The sequence below is a fragment of the Pelophylax lessonae genome (genome assembly GCF_965119305.1).
Source record: "Pelophylax lessonae genome assembly, chromosome: 5".
Classification (NCBI taxonomy): Eukaryota; Metazoa; Chordata; class Amphibia; order Anura; family Ranidae; genus Pelophylax; species Pelophylax lessonae.
In genome coordinates this window covers 180,074,905-180,097,771 of record NC_138772.1, presented here as the reverse complement: position 1 = coordinate 180,097,771, position 22,867 = coordinate 180,074,905, and the positions used below count along the sequence as shown (strand labels likewise).

Sequence of the window (22,867 nt, the reverse complement as noted above, 5' to 3'; positions counted from 1 at the left end):
TCGATGGAGTATTAAAGAACAAAGTCATAGATGGAGAGAAATGACAAACAGGCTCTCATGGTGCAGTATTACTCATCAAAGGATCATTTATTGATATAAAATGCACTTACTACAATCCGAACAATGAAAAGCCTTAAGATCAGTTTCAGTTTGCTGGGGATAGGAGACGCCGCTCCACGCCTGCGTTCCTTAGACCCGGAAGTTTACGGTCTCACGTTCCCAATCTAAGGGTCTAAGGAACGCAGGCGTGGAGCGGCATCTCCTATCTCGCCTGTGTGAGAGGGGGATGTGCAAGGTCGGATCTGATGTGGATCAATAAGCATGTTTGACCCCCTATAACTAAGGGGACCAGTTGTTCTGGTAAGCGGTACCTATACATTTCACTGGGTGATCGTGTGGAGGTGGAGGCTTTTTTGAGATTCACTCCTATCAAGTCTGTGTTTCCATCATTGGCTGTTTGCTTAACCCTTTTTTTTTTTTGGACACTAGAGACTGTTTTTTTGCACGAATGTTTGCACATTGGAATAATTTATTTTGTGTTCTATCAAGCTGTTGAGCGCCACATTTTTTTACTTTTTCAGCCTCATCAGTGTCCACCAGTGCAGCCTCATCAGTTTCCATCAATGCAGCCTCATCAGTCCCCATCAACACAGCACCACCAGTCTCCATCAGTGCAGCCTCATCAGTGCTCATCAATGCAGCCTGATCATTGCCCATTAATGCAGCCTCACCAGTGCATTTAAGCTCAGCCTCATCAGTGCAGCTTGATCAGTGCCACCTATCAGTGTCCATCAGTGCCACCTACTAGTGCTGCATATCAATCCAGCTTACTCATTGCTCCTGATCAGTGCTTACCATTGCTGCCACATTCTCTGCCCTGCTGACCACGTCCTATGTCCCACTGACCCCCATCCTCTGCCCTCATGTCCCAGGGTCTGATAAGGAAGCCGCAGCCATTCATTGTGAACAGCTGTTGCTTCCTCATCAGACCCTGAGACAAGAACAATATACTGTGGCTGGGGTGGGATAAATTTAGATGGGGGGTGCCGATTTAAATCTTGCCTAGGGTAGCACAAAAATAAAATACACCACTGGACACTCATGCATTAGTGACTAGTGGCAGTCATTAACCCCTTTGTGCTGCATTAGTTGTACCAGTGTCAGTGTTTATTAACCATTTCATGCTGCACAATACAGGGGTTAATTAACACTGACACTGGTGCCACTGTCACTAATGCAGCACAAAGGGGTTAATTAACTGCCACTGTTCACTAATGCATCAGTGGCCAGTGGCAGTACATTAACCCCCTCCATGCTGCATTTTACAAACAGCATTGTAAATTAACCCCTTCCCTCAATGAGTTAAACACTTCAGCCAGTTCACACAGCTACAACACTGATACACAACATTGCCTTAGGTAACGTGTATTATCAGTCTCTGAAAACTCACTTGCACAGGGCTTCACTGGCTCCTCGCAGTTCTTAGCAGAAGCAATCTCCTCTGCCTTTCTTCCCGCCTCCTGGCCTCTGGATGACATCATGCTCGGCCGGGACTAGGAAGCCCCTGTCGGGTGGAGATCACACCGCCTGACAGGGAAGTGACTGGACTCATCAGTCAAAAAGGCCACTTGCTCCGCACCGATTCCACCCCTGCAGAACAGGCATGACACCCGCCAGCCGCCGCTACATTGTATTACAGTATACTTGCAGAGCTGCAGCAGAGCAGTGAAGCTCCGACCGCAAGTATAACATAATGTAGCGGCAGGCGGCGGGTGTCATGCCTGTCTGCAGGGGTGGAATCGGTGCGTTCCGGAGCAAGTGGCCTTTTTAGGAAGAATCAGAGTGGCCTGGAGGGCAATTGCCGCCCTGCCCCCCGGCCCAGTCCGCCCCTGATAGCCATAAAAAGTAGTTCCAGACCGTTCTTCTTTGGGTGGGTACAGGCAGCCATACCTTTTGATCATACACATGCAGATATGTTAATTTTTGTACAATTTAGAAGATCAATCCAGGAGCCTGGGCAAGTTATTACTATTACTAGCAGTGACAAAAAAATGACAAAAATGGCTGGTTACTCTCCATAGTTTGTATGACACTTTGGAATCCAGCTCTTGAATTTGTTGATCCCCATGCATACAGTGCCTTGCGAAAGTATTCGCCCCCCTTGAACTTTTCAAACCTTTTGCCACATTTCAGGCTTCAAACATAAAGATATAAAACTGTCATTTTTTGTGAAGAATCAACAACAAGTGGGACACAATCATGAAGTGGAACGAAATTTATTGGATATTTCAAACTTTGTTAACAAATAAAAAACTGAAAAATTGGGCGTGCAAAATTATTCAGCCCCTTTACTTTCAGTGCAGCAAACTCTCTCCAGAAGTTCAGTGAGGATCTCGGAATGATCCAATGTTGACCTAAATGACTAATAATGATAAATAGAATCCACCTGTGTGTAATCAAGTCTCCGTATAAATGCACCTGCACTGTGATAGTCTCAGAGGTCCGTTTAAAGCGCAGAGAGCATCATGAAGAACAAGGAACACACCAGGCAGGTCCGAGATACTGTCGCAGAGAAGTTTAAAGCCGGATTTGGATACAAAAAGATTTCCCAAGCTCTAAACTTTCAGCTCATACAAGGAGAAGACTGATCAGAGATGCAGCCAAGAGGCCCATGATCACTCTGGATGAACTGCAGAGATCTACAGCTGAGGTGGGAGACTCTGTCCATAGGACAACAATCAGCCGTATACTGCACAAATCTGGCCTTTATGGAAGAGTGGCAAGAAGAAAGCCATTTCTTAAAGATATCCATAAAAAGTGTTGATTAAAGTTTGCCACAAGCCACCTGGGAGACACACCAAACATGTGGAAGAAGGTGCTCTGGTCAGATGAAACCAAAATCGAACTTTTTGGCAACAATGCTAAACGTTTGTACACAAAAATTGCCGTGCAATATAGGCCCTTACCCCTGTTGGGGACTAATGAAAAAACTTGAGATAGAAAAGACGGGGCTTTGCGGGCCAGTGGGAGTAGAAGGATCAGAGACAAAACTATTATAAAATCAAAAATACATTTTATTGATACATAAAGAGAATAGAAAACACGCATGGGCTAAATGCTAAACGTTATTTTTGGCATAAAAGCAACACAGCTCATCACCCTGAACACACCATCCCCACTGTCAAACATGGTGGTGGCAAAAGACCTGAGTCTGCAAAAGACCTGAGACTGGGCGGAGATTTGTCTTCCAACAAGACAATGATCCAAAACATAAAGCAAAATCTACAAAGGAATGGTTCACAAATAAACATATCCAGGTGTTAGAATGGCCAAGTCAAAGTCCAGACCTGAATCCAATCGAGAATCTGTGGAAGGAACTGAAAACTGCTGTTCACAAATGCTCTCCATCCAACCTCACTGAGCTCGAGCTGTTTTGCAAGGAGGAGTGGGCAAAAATTTCATTCTCTCGATGTGCAAAACTGATGGAGACATACCCCAAGCGACTTACAGCTGTAATCACAGCAAAAGGTGGCGCAACAAAGTATTAACTTAAGGGGGCTGAATAATTTTGCACGCCCAATTTTTCAGTTTTTTATTTGTTAAAAAAGTTTGAAATATCCAATCAATTTCATTACACTTCATGATTGTGTCCCACTTGTTGATTCTTCACAAAAAAATTACAGTTTTATATCTTTATGTTTGAAGCCTGAAATGTGGCAAAAGGTCAAAAAGTTCAAGGGGGCTGAATACTTTCGCAAAGCACTGTATATCAGCCAGCCAGGGCCCCGGTATTCACTGACGGAGATATGTTTGTGATGTGGAATTCTTATCGTTTTAATAATATCTGCCTTTTACAAGGATAAATGGTTGGCAGCTTCCAGTTATGCTTTATCCGTATGATTGAAATACTGCTGCTATTGTTCTTTGCAGGTAAAGTCTCATTCACTGGAACAGTAGCATGATCACTATCAAACATGGTTTTTATGAACTATATTATATAGGATTCACTCTAACAGGTTATGATGACAGTGCATGCTAGTGAATTAGCGTGGCCAAGTCCATCAGAATCCATGTGGCAGCTTTGTTGCTTTGTTTCACTTTCACTTGGCAGTTGGAGTCTCATGCACATGGCCGTGTTTCTCCATAAACATACACTTCCCTTTCCTATTGTAATTTTGAAAGTATACATGTCTGTGATTGGTTGGGTTGACGCCACCACCCCTGTAACCCCCTTTTGTTCTCGGACTATAAAATAAACAGGACTACTGCCTTAAAGCAGGGCTGCTACTATGGACACTGACCATGAAACAGCGTGTGTGTCTCTCTGTTTGTCGTCGAGCGCTTGGAAAACGTTATACAAAAGAACTCTGCATTGTACTTTACAGTACAAGGGATTAATGGTGCTTGGCACGTATTAATATTCACAAGTGCGCTTTTCAGCGCAGCAAAGTTTTCGGCGCGCTGAGCGAATTTCTATGCTCCAAACTCCATTAATTTCCACCACACAGCCTAGTACACACAATCAGAAAATCAGACGAAAGACATCTCTTTTGAAGTGATCATGCGATAATCTGATCATTAGTACACAGCTTTCGAGAGCCAATACAACAGTTCATGCAAAATTATCTGAAGGGACAAACACGAAAATGTTTCAAGTACGATACCAGAATAAACGATTTCTGTTTATTTAGTACAGTATTCGTTACATCACTTCTGAAGTTGTATTCTGCCATACAAGAATTTCCGTAATTTTAGTAACCTCTTTTGCATATCTACAGAAAGACACTGTCACGATCAGGGATCAGGGTCACGATTGAAGACCAGTTGCTATAGCGGTGGGACGCTCACACAGGAACCAGCACGATAGGTACACAGGCAGGTCACCCTGGCAGGTGACGCAGGCTCATCTGAGGAATGGAGTCTAACTGGTGTTCACCAGAGCTCCTGATGGTGGAGATAGATTATGTTGCGTGTTAGTACCAGGCTGCATGTCAGGACCCGGACTTGAGCCCGGGACCTCAGCTTTGTCTGGCAATGGCTCTGCTTGCTGAGCCACCTGGAATGTTAGACATTTTCCAGGACAAATCCTTGAATGATCCTGTCATGAATCTTAATTACAATTTATGGGAAAGTTCCTGCGCTTAGGAAATAAATATTTATAAATAGTTTCCAGCTGCTGCTGATAAAAAAGGGGGGGGGGGACCTTTCTCATGTATTATATTAAAAAGTATCAGCGCTGCTGTATAATAGTGTTAATTATATATATATATATATCTATATAATAGAGATAGATATATATATATATATATATAATTAACACTATGAATCCTAATTGCCTCGAACCTTGAACCATTTGCTCCTCCTATAAACTTCCTGATTTAAGCCATTTCTCTGCACTTCCTGGTTGCCAGAATATTGTGCCTTCTCCAGCCAATATCTCGATTGTCTCTCCTACTGTCGTCGGTATCTTCGCTCCCATTCGTTATCAACCTTTGGCTTGTTCCTCGACTACGCTTCTGCTTAATCCCAACCTGCAACTACTTGTTACCGACCTTTGGCTTGTTCTTCAACTATGCTTCTGCTTGATCCCTACCTGCTATATCTGCTACTGGACCCTGGCTTGCTCACCTTCTGGTGGGGCGATCCTGAGGACCACTACCTGGTGCTAACTCGCAGCAAAATCCATCTCCACCATCAGGAGCTCTAGTTAACACTGGTTAGTACTTAGATTCCGCACCTCAGATGAGCCTGCATCATCTGAGAGGGTGACCCGCCTGTGTTTCTATTCTGCTGGTTCCTGTGTGCGCTTCCACTGCTATAGCTACTGGTCTTCGAGCCTGACCCCAGATCGTGACACTGCAGTCCTCAGGATCGATCCACCAGGAGGTGAGCAAGCCGGGGTCCTGAAGCGAATAAACAGAATACCCAATAAGCAGGTAGGGGTCAAACAAGTGTGGCCAGTAAAAAAGCTAAAAGGTCAGTAATGAGTAGTTGCAAGTGGGGATAAGGCAAAAGCATAGTCGAAGAACAAGTGAAGGGTCGATAATGAGTAGTAGCAAATTATGGATGGCAGCAGGGAAGACAGGAGCGAGATACTGGCAAACAGGAAGTACAGAGACATTGCTTAAAACAAGGAAGTTCATGGGAGGAACAAAGAGTTGAAGGTTCAGCAGAAAACAAGGCACAAGGCAGGATTGTCCAATGGATAAGACACAGAGCTGTCCAGCATCTCAGGTAACTCAGTAAGAAGAGTTACTGCCAGACACAGCAGAGGTCCCGCATTCATTGAACCCAGGCCCTGACAGACACAAAGAACACCAGGTTTGGCCTCTATATGTACTGTACGAGGCTAAAAGAAAACTGTTTATTAGGTTAGGAAGATGTGGACCAAGTTACTCAGAGTCAACAGGTACTTTTAAGGACCCAGGTAATATTGCTTCCATTGAAAGCAAGAACAATATCTCAAACAAGTTTGTCTGCTTGGCTCCTAAGATATGTCCAGCGATGAAACAAAGCACATCGAATAAGAACTTGGAATTTATAGCATGTGTCATCCTGATGAATTAACGGCAGTCCATTTTCTGTGCCTGCCAAATAAGAAATATAAAGTAGCAGCTACAAGTTAAAATCAGCACAAAAAAAAAAGAAAACAATCTGAACAAAGAACCTAAATAGTAAGCGAGAAGAAATATTTCATGCTCTAAAACACAGGTTGCCATCCAATAATTTTGCAGATACAAATGACAAGATCATTATCTTTGTAGCAATTCTTGCCAAACGCTGACAGAAGTTAATGGTTTTCTGTTAAACTTGAAATGTGTGTTTTCAGTCTAGGGTTACCTTATATTGAGCAAAATATTTCACTGAAGCAGCAGTTTGTGCCATTCAATTCTCAATCGATCTTTCTACTTCTAGATAATTCAAAGTCAAACTATAAACAATGCAATTAACATACAACTTAACCACACATCATAGAGACCCATATAGTTCTATGAATGCTTCTAAAAACAGAATATTTATATTGCTATCATTTATTTTTTTTTTAAATTAAAATCATATAAATCTAAACGGAAGTAAAACCTACACCCAAATGTTAACTTTTGGTGCAGTTACACTTATATTTTATTATTGACCACAACCCCTCTGCAAGTCTACCTGTCCCTGATTCAGCAAGATATCACTCATGAAGCCACCCAGCCATATAATCTTCTAAACCAGGCCCATAATGCATATTCTCCAGTTAGTCTTATGGATTCCAACAGGGTACATGATCTCCATAGGACTGCATGGACAGTGTACTGTGCCTGCGCGTGGTCGGCTGAAAACATTTTGACAAGTGGCTCTATGATTTTGTGCATGATAACTCCCCGGACAGGTGAGTATAAGATTGCAGGGAAGGCTGGAGCCAGCATACAGTACAATATAAGTGTAAATGCACCAAAGTTTATACATTAACTTAATGCTAACTTAATGCTAAACACACACAATGCTAAACACACACTTTAATTTACATTGTCCCTTCTTTTCCTGTATGTGGATGCCGGCGCTGTAATTATTTTAGTTACATTTTTTTTTTCTAATTGATATACAGTTGTCACATGACCCAGATCTTTCCCAGCTTGCCTGCAGGGAAACATAAGCAGGAGGAGCTTCTAGTCCTCTTCTACTGGTCACATGTTCAAAAAAAAACAGCCTTTGGAATACAGAGTAAAAATAAATAAATAATATCAATAAACTGTTTTAAATTGTTCTTTGTTATTGTTTAACAATCACACGGTGTGGGTGGATTTCTGCCAGCCACAGGCTTTGTCACGCCCCTCCAGCCTGTGTCATAGAATTTGAGGGAGGTGAAGCCTCCATCAATCTACACGTAATATCATGCCATCATTGTGTTTAGCTGGTTAGTGGGCATGAAGGAAGAGAGAGGGAGTGGGCTGTCATTTACTACTATGTACACCCCCACATGTGTGACTCTATAGTCACATGTGCTGTTCACATGTGATACAGAGGAAATGCTCAGCACAGAAACTCACTGAAAACTGATTATGTGCAGAGCTGCCAACAATTCTCTGCAAAATCCCTATCTGCATTAGGGACTTGGAGAGTAGTTGGAGATAGAGAGCAGCAGGATCAACGAGGTTCTTTGCAGAATACAGAAAACGAATTTCATAGTGACTGAGTACAAGATGCATGTAATACAGCATTTATTGATATTTTTTATGATGTGGGTTTAGTGACACTTAAAATAATATTATTTGAGTGTAGGCTCTGCAGTTGCACTTTAAGGGCTCTTTGGCAAGGGCAACAGTGGATCATTTTTCAGAGGGTGTTAGAGCAGTGCTTGCCAGGAATTCAAAAGGCGATCTTGCTGCCTCCAAAATGTTTTTTTTTTTTGCATTGAAAAATCATGCCACAACCACAAGCCAAAGTGTCTGGCTTGTGGTTGTGTTGCAGTCTCATTGACATCCATGGGCTAGTTAGACAGGTGGTTCCACCTGTCAAACTCTGCAAACCAAGTTTGATTTGCCACACCCGTAAAACAGATCATAACACCATGTACCACAGTGGCCAAAAGTTTTGAGAATTACACAAATATGAATTTTTACAAAGTCTGCTGCCTCAGTTTTTATGATGGCAATTTGGCATATACTCCAGAATGTTATGAAGAGTGATCAGATGAATTGCAATTATTTGCAAAGTCCCTCTTTGCCTCAAAAATGAACCTAATCCCATAAAAAAAAAAAAACATTTCCACTGCATTTGTGAAGAAGGCTTCAGGGCGCCCAGGAAAGTCCAGCAATTGGCAGGATCATCTCTTACAGTTTATTCAGCTGCAGTATGGGGGCACCACTAGAGCAAAGCTTGCTCAGGAATGGCAGCAGAGACTGATATTCTGCAAAAGATACAGGGAATGGACTGCTGAGGACTGGGGTAAGGTAATTTTCTATGATGAATCCCTTTTCCGACTGCTTGGGACATCAGGAAAAAAGCCTTGTCCAGAGAAAAGGTGAGTACTACCATCAGTCAGGTGTCATTCCAACAGTAAAGCATCCTGAGACTATTCATGTGTGAGGTTGCTTCTTAGCCAAGGGAGTAGGCTCACTAACAATTTTGCCTAAGAACACAGCCATGAATAAAGAATGGTACAAAAACATCCTCCGAGAGCAACTTCTTTCAACCATCCAAGAACAGTTTGGTGACAAACGATTCCTTTTCTAGAATGATGGAGCACCTTGCCAAAAGGCAAAAGTGATAACTATGTGGCTTGGGGAACAAAATATTAACATTTTGGGTCCATGGCCAGGAAACTCCCCAGACATTAATCCCATTGAGAACTTGTGGTTAATCCCTTAAGAGGTGGATGAACAACCCCCCCCCCCCCCCACACACACACACACACACACACAAATTCTGACAAACTCCAAGCATTGATTATGCAAGAATGGGCTGCCATCAGTCAGGGTGAGGCCCAGTAATTGATTGACAGCATGGGGGAATTGCAGAGGTCTTGAAAAAGAAGGGTCAAAACTGCACATATTGACTCTTTGCATAAACTTAATGTAATTGTCTATAAAAGCCTTAGACACTTATGAAATGCTTGTAATTTTACTTCAGTATACCATAGTAACATCTGACAAAAAGCACTGGCACAAACCCGCAGCCGCAAAAGTGTGAACCCAGCCTTAGGGCTTCTCTAGTGCGGATCACATACCTAAAAATCTAGCAATCTGCAGTGCTGCCCCATACACAGGTTAGTGCGTTGTGGTGCCATTCATTTTCAATGGCACTAAAACTCACTAAGATAACACACCTGTAATGAGTTACAAAAAAAAGGAGTCAGGTGTGGTTTTGATCATACCATTGGCAGTCAATTCAAAATGAATAAGCTGCCTTAATGCAATGCATTTTATCACAGCACGTTATCACAGGCCTTACTAGTACATTTCATCCACTCTGTATATAGCTAGCAGTGCCATGGTAACAGGCAAAACAGTATGGAAACACACAGAATTATGGTATACATTAACCACTTGACTCCCAGGGCAATTCTGACTCTTCTCTCATACATGTGAAAAATGGGATTTTTGACTTAACGTAAAATCTATTTCTCTGATGTTCATTGACGGACACAGCTCCTGATCTTCTTAACCATTGGGTTATACTGCCCCCTACAGGAGTAGGACACTAGGCAGAAAAAGAATCTGGCTATGCCTATGGGCAGTACCAGGGGGTATACTGCCTCTCTCTGCTATAGGTATTCAGTTTAGTTACAAGCAGTGTCAGAAGAATTACAACTCCACAGAGGGGTGGGTGCTGTGTCCGTCAATGAGCATCAGATAAAAATGGATTTTGCGATAAGTCAAAAATCCCATTTTCCCCTTTGTTCATTGGTGGACACAGCTCCTGATCTTCATAACCATTGGGATGTCCCAAAGCAATGTTAAACATAAGGGGCGGGAATAGCAAAAAAATTCCCAAGGCTAAACAGTAGCCAATCAGGCAACAGGAGCTCAACCAAAACAACTGGAGCTTACCTGAAAAAAACAATACACCCTCAAGAGGATCAGGTCCTCACAACAGCAACCTGCAAAACCTTGCGGCCAAAAGAAGCATCCACAGATGCCAACACATCTACTTTATAGATCTTTGTGAAAGTGAGCACCGACAATAAGGTGGTTGCCTTGCAAACCTGCATCACTGACACCTGATGATGGAAGGCCCAGGAGGCACCACGTAGAGGGCACCTTGACAGGGAAAGGAGTAACCTGACCCCTGATGAAATAGGCCTGAATAACCAACCATCTGTCTGATCCATCTGGAGATGGGTCACAGAGGAAGCGGACAACCCCTTCCGAGACCCATCCGTGAGCACAAATAGTGAGTCGGACTTCCTAAAAGACTTTGTTGTTGGCAGGTACATCCTAATTGCCCAGACCACATTCAAGGCATGCAAGACAATTTCTTTCTGAAGTTTTGGCCTGGGACACAGGGAAGGCAACATAATGTCTTCATTCAAATGAAAATCAGAGACTAACTTTGGGAGGAATGACGTACAGGAGCGAAGAACTGCCTTATCTCTGTGAATAACCAAGTAAGGTGAACGACAGGATAACGCCGCCAGTTCGGACACCCTGCGCGCAGAGGTGATAGCCACCAAAAAAAGTCACCTTCTGAGACAGCCTAAGCAGGGGAATCTCCTGAAGGTTCTCAAAGGGAGGCTTCTGAAGGACTGAATGCACCAAATTGAGGTCCCAAGGCGGCACCAAAATGTCGGACACCCTGAAGAAAGGTACACACCAGGGAGTGTGTGGCCAAGGGTCGTTGGAAGAAGACCGCCAAAGCTGATACCTGGCCCTTGATGGTACTCAAGGCCAATTTCTGTTCAACCCCCCATTGAAGGAAGGTCAAAATCCGAGTCACCGAGAAGGAGCGAGGATGAACCTCAAGAGACTAAAACCACGCAATGTACGTCTTCCACGAACGATGATAGATCTTCCTAGAGGTAGATTTCCTAGCTTTTATCAGCATTGGAATCACCGACTCAGATAAACCTCTATCCATCAGCACCTGCCATTCAACAGCCAAGCCGTCAAAACCAGCTACTGTAAATTGGGATAGAAGATTGGTCCTTGGGACAGCAGATCCTCCCTGAGAAGAAGCTTCCAAGGAACGTCGGCGACCAGCTGCACCAGATCGGCGTACCAAACCCGGTGAGGCCAGTCCGGAATGCCTTCTGCCTCGATCCTTGGCAGAAGTTTTAGAGAAGGGAAGGCGTAAATCAGACGATACTGACCCCACAGGGCCACCTTTGACTGAGCCACAAACCTCTGCACCTTTCTGTTGAGCCAAGATGCGAACAGATCCACCTCAGGGATGCCCCACCAGAGACACACTGATGAAACACCTCTGGATGAAGGGACCACTCCCCTTGGTTCAACGCCTGCCAACTGAGGTAATCTGCCAGCCAGTTTTCCACCCCAAGAATGTGTACGGCGAAGGGCTGGAACGAACCGTTCTGCCCACAATAGAATGTCGGCTACCTCCAGAGCCGCCAGGACACTTTTTGTGCCCCCTTGGTGACTGACAAAAGCCACGGCTGTGGCATTGTCCAGTTGAATCTGTACCGGACACCCCTGAAGTCGAACCGTCCAAATGGGCCAGACAAAGTCTTATCACCAAAGTTCCAGTATGTTGATTGGAAGTCCAGACCCCCTGAGTACATACCGTGCCCAGAACACCTCCCCACCCGGACAGGCTGGCATCCGTGGTGACACTCGTCCAGTACAGGGGAAGGAAGGATTTTCCCTGTCGAAGAACCAGAGACATACCCCGAATTAGCAGGGTTGTCTTAAGTCCTTTATTTACCATAGAATATATATATATATATAAATATATATATATATATATATACACACACACACACACACACACACACACACACACACACATATACATATACACACACACGTGCATCTCACAAAATTAGAATATCATCGAAAAGTTTATTTATTTCAGTAATTCAAATCAAAAAATGAAACTCATATTTTATGTAGATAATAATGATCATTAAACCAGAGGTATTGGTACTTTTGGCAGTGTGGGCAGGTGCCAAGTCCTGCTGGAAAATGAAATCAGCATCTCCATCAAGCTGGTCAGCAGAGGGAAGCATGAGGTGCTCTAGAATTTCCTGTTAGAGGGCTGCGCTAACGTGATAAAACACAGTGGACCAACACCAGCAGATGATATGGCTCCCCGAATCATCACCGACTATGGAAAATGTTGCATTTCATTTGCAAATCAAGGTCCCAGAATCTGTAGGAAAAGTGGAGAGGCACAGAATCCAAGTTGCATGGCGTCCAGTGTGAAGTTTCCACAATCAGTGATGATTTGGGGAGCCATGTCTGCTGGTGTTGGTCCACTGTGTTTTATCAAGGAAATATACCAGGATATTTTAGAGCATTTTATGCTTCCCTTTGCTGAAAGGCTTTGGAGAGAGACTGATTTCATTTTCTAGCAGGACTTGGCACCTGCCCACACTGCCAAAAGTACCAATAACTGGTTTAATGATCATGGTATCACTATGCTTGGATTGACCAAAACTCGCCTGACCTGAACCCCATACAGAATCTGTGCGGTATTGTCAACAGGAAAATGAGAGACATTAGACCCAACAATGCAGATGAGCTGAAGGCCGCTGTCAAAGAAACCTGGGCTTCCATAACACCTCAGCAGTGCCACAGGCTGATTGCCTCCATGCCAGGCCACATTGATGCGGTAATTCATGCAAAAGGAGCCCCGACCAAGTATTGAGTATATACTATACTGTACAGAGACATAGTTTACAGTAAGCCAACATTTCTGTATTACAAATCCTTTTTTTATTAGTCTTATGTAATATTCAAATTTTCTGAGATACTGAATCTTGGGTTTCACTAGCTGTAAGTCCTAATCATCAAAATTAAAGAAAGAAATGCTTGAAATGTATCACTCTGTGTGTAACACATCTTTATAAAATATAAGAGTTTCACTTTTTTAATTGAATTCCTGAAATAAATTACATTTTTGATGATATTTAAATTTATGAGATGTACCTGTATATACACCGATCAGCCATTAAATTATGACCACCCACCAAATATTAAGTGTTACCCCCTTTTGTTAAAACAGCTCTGACCCATTGAGGCATGGATTCCAAAAGGAAGATCTAAATGAATGGCAGGACCCAAGGTTTCCCAGCAGAACATTGCCCAAAGCATTACACTGCCTCTGCCAACTTGCCTTCTTATACCGCATCCTGGTGCCATCTCTTCCCCAGGTAAGTGACGAACAAGCACCCAGCCATCCACATGATGTAAATGAAAACATGATTCATCAAACCAGACCACCTTCTTCTATTGCTCTGTAGTGCAGTTCTGATGTTCATGTGGCCATTGTAGAAGCTTTTGGCTGTGGACATGGCGATGCCCATTTTTTTCTGCTTTAACCACATCAACTTCATGGACAACATTGTCAAGGTCTAATCTTGCCTTCCTGTTGGCAGCCATCTTGGACATGTGCAGACTGCTGTCTCTTATAAACTCTGTTTGCATCATCATTTGTCTGCTGCCTGGGCATTGCTTAAGGTTCGTACACACTTGACAAAAATTGGACGAAATATCCTCTGCTTTTTCTCTCTCTTGCTCAGAGTTCATAACCGTTTTTAGTTGACAGTGCATAATGTTCAATTTCTCATCTGATTTTTTTTTTTGGGAAGTTTGTAGAGTGTGATGTAAGTACGTATACGTATGACCCCGAGGCCACGACTTTAGGTTCCTATCTTGCGGATGTGACGTGACTTTTGTTTTTTGGATCGTTCTGATTGTTCGTGGAACTGCGCATCAGATTATTCGGAATATTAGTCAGTTTATCGCCAATTTTGTCATACAACGATTTGGAAGATGGAGATCCAAACATCTGAGACCCTTGCAATACTTAGTCTTGGAGTTCTGGCTATCAAAAGGCAGCAGCATAAGAAGAGGAAGAGAACATGGTGCAAGAAATGGCTGCTGAACCGTGACCAGTTCTCTCATATGTCACTACTGAGGGAACTGAAAGAGAACAATCCTGACGACTTCAGGAATTATTTGCGGATGACTGATGAGGGCTTCCATGTACTCCTGAGTGCAGTGCGGCCATACATACAAAATCAGAGCACCATTCTGCGAGAAGCTATCACTGCAGAAGCGATTAATCGCCACTTTGCGATACCTGGCCACGGGCAGAAGCCTACAGGATCTTAAATTCACTACAGGCATCTATCTCCCTGCAAGCTCTTGGAGTCATACTGTAATACCAGAAACTTGTAGTGCCATCATCCAAGTCCTCCAGGAAGAATACATAAAAGGTACATATACATGTATTTTAAACTCAATTGATAATTGTTGAATATAGCTGTTCAAATATCAAAACCTAAAAACATATAAATTGATATTCAAAATGTTTTTTTTCTTTTTGTATGTTATCAGTTCCCTACAACTGCAGAGGAGTGGAAGCAAATCATACTCAGATTTAACAAGCAGTGGAATTTTCCGAATTGCGGAGGAGCTGTGGAGGATTACAGATACACAAATTTATAAGTTTTGGTTCATGTGAAATCTTTGGTGTGCATTTGCACTTTTTTTTGTAATTTATGTTAATTTCAAGAGTGATAAAAATATACATTTATTTCCATTTCCAGTTGAGATGAGTATTGTTCAATGTTTGGTTTATCATAATAATAAAATATAATGCATAAATTATAGTTGTGTTTGTGTGTATATATATATATATATACACATACACACACACACATATATATATATATATATATATACACACACACACACATACATATATACACACACACACACACACACACATATACAGTGCCTTGCGAAAGTATTCGGCCCCCTTGAACTTTTCGACCTTTTGCCGCATTTCAGGCTTCAAACATAAAGATATAAAACTGTAATTTTTTGTGAAGAATCAACAAGTGGGACACAATCATGAAGTGGAACGAAATTGATTGGATATTTCAAACTTTTTTAACAAATAAAAACTGAAAAATTGGGCGTGCAAAATTATTCAGCCCCCTTAAGTTAATACTTTGTAGCACCACCTTTTGCTGTGATTACAGGTGTAAGTCACTTGGGGTATGTCTCTATCAGTTTTGCACATCAAGAGAATGAAATTTTTGCACACTCCTCCTTGCAAAAAAGCTCGAGCCCAGTGAGGTTGGATGGAGAGCGTTTGTGAACAGCAGTTTTCAGTTCTTTCCACAGATTCTCGATTGGATTCAGGTCTGGACTTTGACTTGGCCATTCTATTACCTGGATATGTTTATTTGTGAACCATTCCATTGTAGATTTTGCTTTATGTTTTGGATCATTGTCTTGTTGGAAGACAAATCTCCGTCCCAGTCTCAGGTCTTTTGCAGACTCCATCAGGTTTTCTTCCAGAATGGTCCTGTATTTGGCTCCATTCATCTTCCCATCAATTTTAACCATCTTCCCTGTCCCTGCTGAAGAAAAGCAGGCCCAAACCCTGATGCTGCCACCACCATGTTTGAAAGTGGGGATGGTGTGTTCAGGGTGATGAGCTGTGTTGCTTTAACGCCAAACATAACATTTTGCATTGTTGCCAAAAAGTTCGATTTTGGTTTCATCTGACCAGAGCACCTTCTTCCACATGTTTGGTGTGTCTCCCAGGTGGCTTGTGGCAAACTTTAAACTACACTTTTTATGAATATCTTTAAGAAATGGCTTTCTTCTTGCCACTCTTCCATAAAGGCCAGATTTGTGCAGTATACGACTAATTGTTGTCCTATGGACAGAGTCTCCCACCTCAGCTGTAGATCTCTGCAGTTCATCCAGAGTGATCGTGGGCCTCTTGGCTGCATCTCTGATCAGTCTTCTCCTTGTATGAGCTGAAAGTTTAGAGGGACGGCCAGGTCTTTGTAGATTTGCAGTGGTCTAATACTCCTTCCATTTCAATATTATCGCTTGCACAGTGCTCCTTGGGATGTTTAAAGCTTGGGAAATCTTTTGTATCCAAATCCGGCTTTAAACTTCTCCACAACAGTATCTCGGACCTGCCTGGTGTGTTCCTTGTTCTTCACGTTGCTCTCTGCTCATTAAACGGACCTCTGAGACTATCACTGTGCAGGTGCATTTATACGGAGACTTGATTACACACAGGTGGATTCTATTCATTCATTCTATTCTATCATCATTAGTCATTTAGGTCAACATTGGATCATTCAGAGATCCTCACTGAACTTCTGGAGAGAGTTTGCTGCACTGAAAGTAAAGGGGCTGAATAATTTTGCAGGCCCAATTTTCAGTTTTTTATTTGTTAACAAATTTTGAAATATCCAATAAAGTTCATTCCACTTCATGATTGTGTCCCACTTGTTGATTCTTCACAAAAAATTACAGTTTATATCTTTATGTTTGAAGCCGGAAATGTGGCAAAAGTTCGAAAAGTTTAAGGGGGCCGAATACTTTCGCAAGGCACTGTATATACAGTATATATATATATATATATATATATATATATATATATATATATATATATATATATATATAAATAAACACATGTACATACACACACATACATATAGAGATCGCATAGAACAGTGTATATGTGTAGTGTATAATTAATTGCTATACACACACAAAGACAGTGGATCTAAAGTCTACACAACACTGTAGGTTTCTGTATTCTGACATATCAACATTGGTGTATAGACTTTACATATCCCCTGTACACTGAATGAGTGGATAGATGGAGACAGATAGAGAGAGAGAATCGGTAATCACTTCATAGTCCAACGAATATAGATACGAATGATCTATTTCTGTTATTTTTTAATGATAAACTTCCGGGTCGTCAGCAACTTCCAATCATGCGCGGTCTTTCGTATGCAATTTTTTTGTGGACGTACTGCATACACATTAAACGAAAATTGGTTGTGCTGGGGACCCCACTTTGGTGATGATGTTGCACACCTGACTATATATATCACCTGATGGCTTTCAGACCTTGCCCTTGCATTTGTGGTCCAGGGTGCATCGCTGCTAGCCGTCCTCTGGTCTCTCTGGTTTCTCCGTGCATGACTTGGCTTGGCTGACGACCTTCCTGGCTCTTGATTCCAGATCGGCAGATGACCCCGCATCAGTTGACGACCCGGCTTTGGCAGACTACCTGCTTCTAGACTCTATCTCGGCTTGGATGACTACCTGTTCGTGGACTCGATCTCGGCTTGGATGACCACCCGCTTCCAAACTTGACCCCGGCTGTTCTTGATTTCGCTCCTCTCTCTTGCTGTGCAATTATTATTGTTACAATAATAAATCGCTTTATTTTACTTGCATCTTTGTGTGGTCTGGTTTCCTGGTACCCTGACAGTACGCAAGGGCCATGAATCCTGACTATGCAGGTGCTCCTACGCTTCCCATGCTGGTTACCAGGCTCGATCAATAAGATCACCTTTTGACTCAGTTCGCTCAGGCGTTGCTTGCACGCACAGCACACCTTGCTCCTGGTGCTGCTAGGCCAGTGGTTACTCCTGTTGTTGAACTCGCTGCTGCTCCTGTTGCCACTCCTGCTGCTGCAGCTGAAGTCGCTGTTACCAGAGGGATAACTGGTTCAGCCCCCCTCCCGCAGCACTATGGGGGCAAAACCGAGTCAGTGTCGTGGCTTCCTAAACCAAGTGGGCATTTATATTGAGATGGTTCATCAGGCCTTTCCCCCTGACAGGTCCAAGGTGGGCTTCCTAATCTCGTTGCCCTCGGACAAGGACTTAGCTTGGGAAAATCCCTTATGGGAGAACGATAATTCAGTGATTCTCGATTACCCGAGTTTTATTGCCTCCTTTCGTAGGGTATTCGATGTGCCTGCTCTCTCTGCTGCTAAGCTGCTCCTGTCCATCCAACAGGGTATTCGAACCGTTGCCGAGTATGCCATCGAATGTCATACCCTGGCAGCAGAGGTGGGCTAAAATAATGAGGCTCGGTTGGCGGTCTTCTCTCATGGTCTTTTCGATGCATTGAAGGACAAGATCATGGCCAAGGATCTCCCTGATGAGCTTGAGGCTCTCATTTCCTTCCTGATCTTGATCGATACTAGACTCAGGGAGAGACCATAGTTTAAGGAGCACCTGCGGAGGCCTCCTATCAGATTGGCTCCTACATTTTCTCTTTCTCACCCATTCTTCCCTCACCTCCCACGCCTCCTGGGGATGGTGCATCTGGCTGTAAACCCATGCAGCTAGGGTTCACTCACCTTTCTGAGGCTGAGCGGGCCTTTAGGAGGAAGGAGGGCCGGTGTCTGTATTGGGGCCTTGGTGGACATTTCCTGAAATCTTGTCCTACCCATCCCTAAACGCTCAAACCTAAGATCCTGTCGGGGGCAGATGGAATTTTCTCGTCCCCGGTTTCCCATAAAGATAAACCGCTTATCACAGTTGTCCTCTCCTGGGCAGCAGACTCGGTGGTTACCAAGGCATTGGTAGACCCCGGTGCTGGCGGTTACTTTATTGTCAGTACATTTGCTGCTGCAAATTCCATACCCTTGCAGCCCCATGTTGCTCCACTGGTCATTGAGGCGATTGATGGCAGACTCCTGCAACCGCCACAGGCTACCCAAAAGACTGTTCCAGTTGACATGGCTATAGGGGCTGTTCACATGGAGTCAGCCTGTTTCCAGGTTATAAGTAGATACATATTCGCCAGCACACCAAGGATCTTGCAAAAGCAGTCCAAAAAGCTTTATTCAAGATAAGATCACATCAGAAAAATAAAGTGCAATGTTTCGGAGCCACACAGGACCCCTTCGTCAGGCATGTGATGAGCACATGCCTGACGAAAATGTCCCTTTTCTCTTCACACAGCACAGGACTTTCCTTTCACATAGAAAACATCCATTGGTTTTTCTCTTCCCACTCTTCATATAGAAATAGTTAATTTTCTCACCTTGAGAAGTCTTCACCCTTTTTACCCTCCTCAGCGCACATCGCTCCAGGAGGTCTTCCCCATGCTCACACAGCTTCAGGGGGCATTCCTTCGCCCATGCTCATACAGCATCGGGAGGCACACATCTGACTGTCCTCCTCTCCCCAGCTCACACAGCGTCAGGAGGCAGCAATCCTTAGACTTCCTTTGGACAAATTATAGAGGCCTTAACTTCCTCATTCCGAACAGCTGAAGGCCTTTCAACTTCCTTAAGCCGTCCTGGCTACCTTTAGTTACTATAGGGGTAGCCGTCCTGGCTACCCCTATAGTAATTGGTGAACTGTCTAAACCAAGCAGAGATGTATCTCCTGTCTGACAACATCCACAGATTTACCTGACTTTCTGTCACAATATATATATTTCTTTTTTTTTCCTCTACTGATTGAACTAGATGGATATCTTTTTTCAGCCAGACTAACTATGTAACTATACATACTGTATCTGTGTGTGTGTATATATATATATATATATATATATATATATATATATATATATATATAAATATAGTGAGTACACCCCTCACATTTTTGTAAATATTTTATTATATCTTGTCATGTGACAACACTGATGAAATTACACTTTGCTACAATGTAAAGTAGTGAGTGTACAGCTTGTATAACAGTTTACATTTGCTGTCCCCTCAAAATAACTCCACACAACCAATGTCTGGTAACAAAAGTGAGTCCACCCCCAAGTTAAATGTCCAAATTGGGCCCAAATTGTCAATATTTTGTGTGACCACCATTATTTTCCAGCATTGCCTTAACCCTCTTGGGTATGGAGTTCACCAGAACTTCACAGGTTGCCACTTGAGTCCTCTTCCTCTCCTCCATGATGACATCACAGAGCTGGTGGATGTTAGAGACCTCCTCCATCTTCTGTTTGAGGATGTCCTGCAGATGCTCAATAGGGTTTAGGTCTGGGGACATGCTTGGCCAGTCCATCACCTTTACCCTCAGCTTCTTTAGCAAGGCAGTGATCGTCATGGAGGTGTGTTTAGGGTCGTTATGTTAGAATACTGCCCTGTGGACCAGAGGGGATCATTCTCTGCTTCAGTATGTCACAGTACATGTTGGCATTCATGGTTCCCTCAATGAACTGTAGATTCCCAGTGCTGGCAGCACTCATGCAGCCCCAGACCATGACACTCCCACCACCATGCTTGACTGTAGGCAAACACACACTTGTCTTTGTACTCTTCACCTGGTTCCTGCCACACACGCTTGACACCATCTGAACCAAATAAGTTTATCTTGGTCTCATCAGACCACAGGACATGGTTCTAGTAATCCATGTCCTTAGTCTGCTTGTCTTCAGCAAACTGTTTGTGGGCTTTCTTGTGCATCATCTTTATAAGAGGCTTCCTTCTGGGACGACAGCCATGCAGACCAATTTGATGCAGTGTGCGGCGTATAGTCTTAGCACTAACAGGCTGACCCACCACCCCTTCAACCTCTGCAGCAATGCTGGCAGCACTCATACATCTATTTACCAAAGACAACCTCTGGATATGACGCTGAACACGTGCACTCAGCTTCTTTGGTCAACCATAGCGAGACTTGTTCTGAGTGGAACCTGTCCTGTTAAAACACTGCATGGTCTTGGCCACCATGCTGCAGCTCAGCTTTTAGGTTCTTGGCAATCTTCTTATAGCCTAGGCCATCTTTATGTAGAGCAACAATTCTTTTTTTCAGATTCTCAGAGAGTTCTTAGCCCTGAGGTGCCATGTCGAACATTCAATGACCAGTATAAGAGAGTGAAAGCGATAAAACCAAATTTAACGCACCTGCTCCCCATTCACACCTGAGACCTTGTACCACTAATGAGTCACATGACATCGGGGAGAAAAAATGGCTAACTGGGCCCACTTTGGACATTTTCACTTAGGGGTGTACGCACTTTTGTTGCCATTGGTTTATTAATGGCTGAGTATTGAGTTATTTTGAGGGGACAGTAAATTTACACTGTTCTACAAGCTGTACACTCACTGCTTTACATTATAGCAAAGTGTCATTTCTTCAGCTTTGTCACATAAAAAAATATACTAAAATATTTACAAAAATGTGAGGTGTGTTCAATTTGGAGAGACACTGTGTATATATATATATATATATATATATATTATATATATATATATATACACACACACACATATACAAATGCGCGCACTGATTAGCCATACCTTTATTACCACCCATCCCCCTAATATAAGTATATCCCCCTTTTATGGCCAAGACAGTCCTGACCCATCAAGGCATGGAGGTTACTAGACCTCTGCAGGTATGCTGTGGTATCTGGCACCAAGTTGTAAGTGGCAGATCCTTTAGGTTTTTCAAGGACATCCCACAGATATTTGATTGGATTGAGATCTAGGAGGCCAAGTCATCACCTTGAATTAGTGTTCCTCAAACCATTTTGAGCCAAAGCATTTCACATTTCCTGTGCCAGCTTGCCTTCTTCCCATCCTGGTGCCACCATCTATTACCCAGGTAAGTGACGCACATGCACCTTGCCATCCACATGATGTTAAATAAAACATGTTTAATCAGATCAGGCTACCTCCCATTGCTTTGTGGTCCAGTTCTGATGTTGAAGAGCCTATTATTGCACTCTTGGCTGTAGACAAGGGTCCGCATGAGCACCCTGACCAGTCTGTGACTATGCAGCTCCATTTGCATAAAATTGGGATGCTCATTTTTCTCTGCTTTTAACACATCAACTTCAGGGAAAACAGGTTTACCCGGTGCCTAATATATCCAACTGACTTTCAGATGCCATTGTAATAAGATAATCAATGTTATTCACTTAGTCAGTGGTCATAACGTTATGGCTGATCGATGTATATATATATATATATATATATATATATATATATATATATATATATATATATATACACACACAAACATATATAGTGGCATATCAGCCTATTTCCTCATGCAAAAAGACTAAGTGGCCTTCAAATGATAATGATAATCACAAATAAAAGATTTTACTCACTTGAACGGCAATTGTGTACAGAAGCTCTCCAAGAGAAGGCAAGAGACATTGTTTTAACTTGCTGTTCCTGAAATTGTCTCTAATCAGCTCAGTCAGTAAGGTGATTGCCTGCAGAGATATTAAATGTTTGCATAAATTAACAGAAAATAGAATCATTAAACTAATCTGCATGAAAAACAACATTACACTGTTCATAAAGTCAAGAATAAAACATTATAACTGGAATGTTTACAAATGGCATTAAAAAAACATATAAAAAACAGGTAATTAGAGGCGGTCAAAGTAAATCGTGTACAAAATTTTGTAAAAAAAAAAAAAAAAAAAACACCAAAAGG

The 22,867-nt window shown here is 42.7% G+C and overlaps 1 protein-coding gene across 1 annotated transcript in view; it reads right to left on the bottom strand.

The window, feature by feature from the left end:
* Positions 1–22,867, bottom strand: part of ULK4 (unc-51 like kinase 4) — a 1,112,493-nt gene that overhangs the window by 832,183 nt on the left and 257,443 nt on the right. Inside the window, exon 18 of the mRNA XM_082258381.1 lies at positions 22,533–22,640. Coding sequence (XP_082114507.1) covers positions 22,533–22,640 — 108 coding nt within the window. The remainder of the gene's footprint in view (positions 1–22,532; positions 22,641–22,867) is intronic.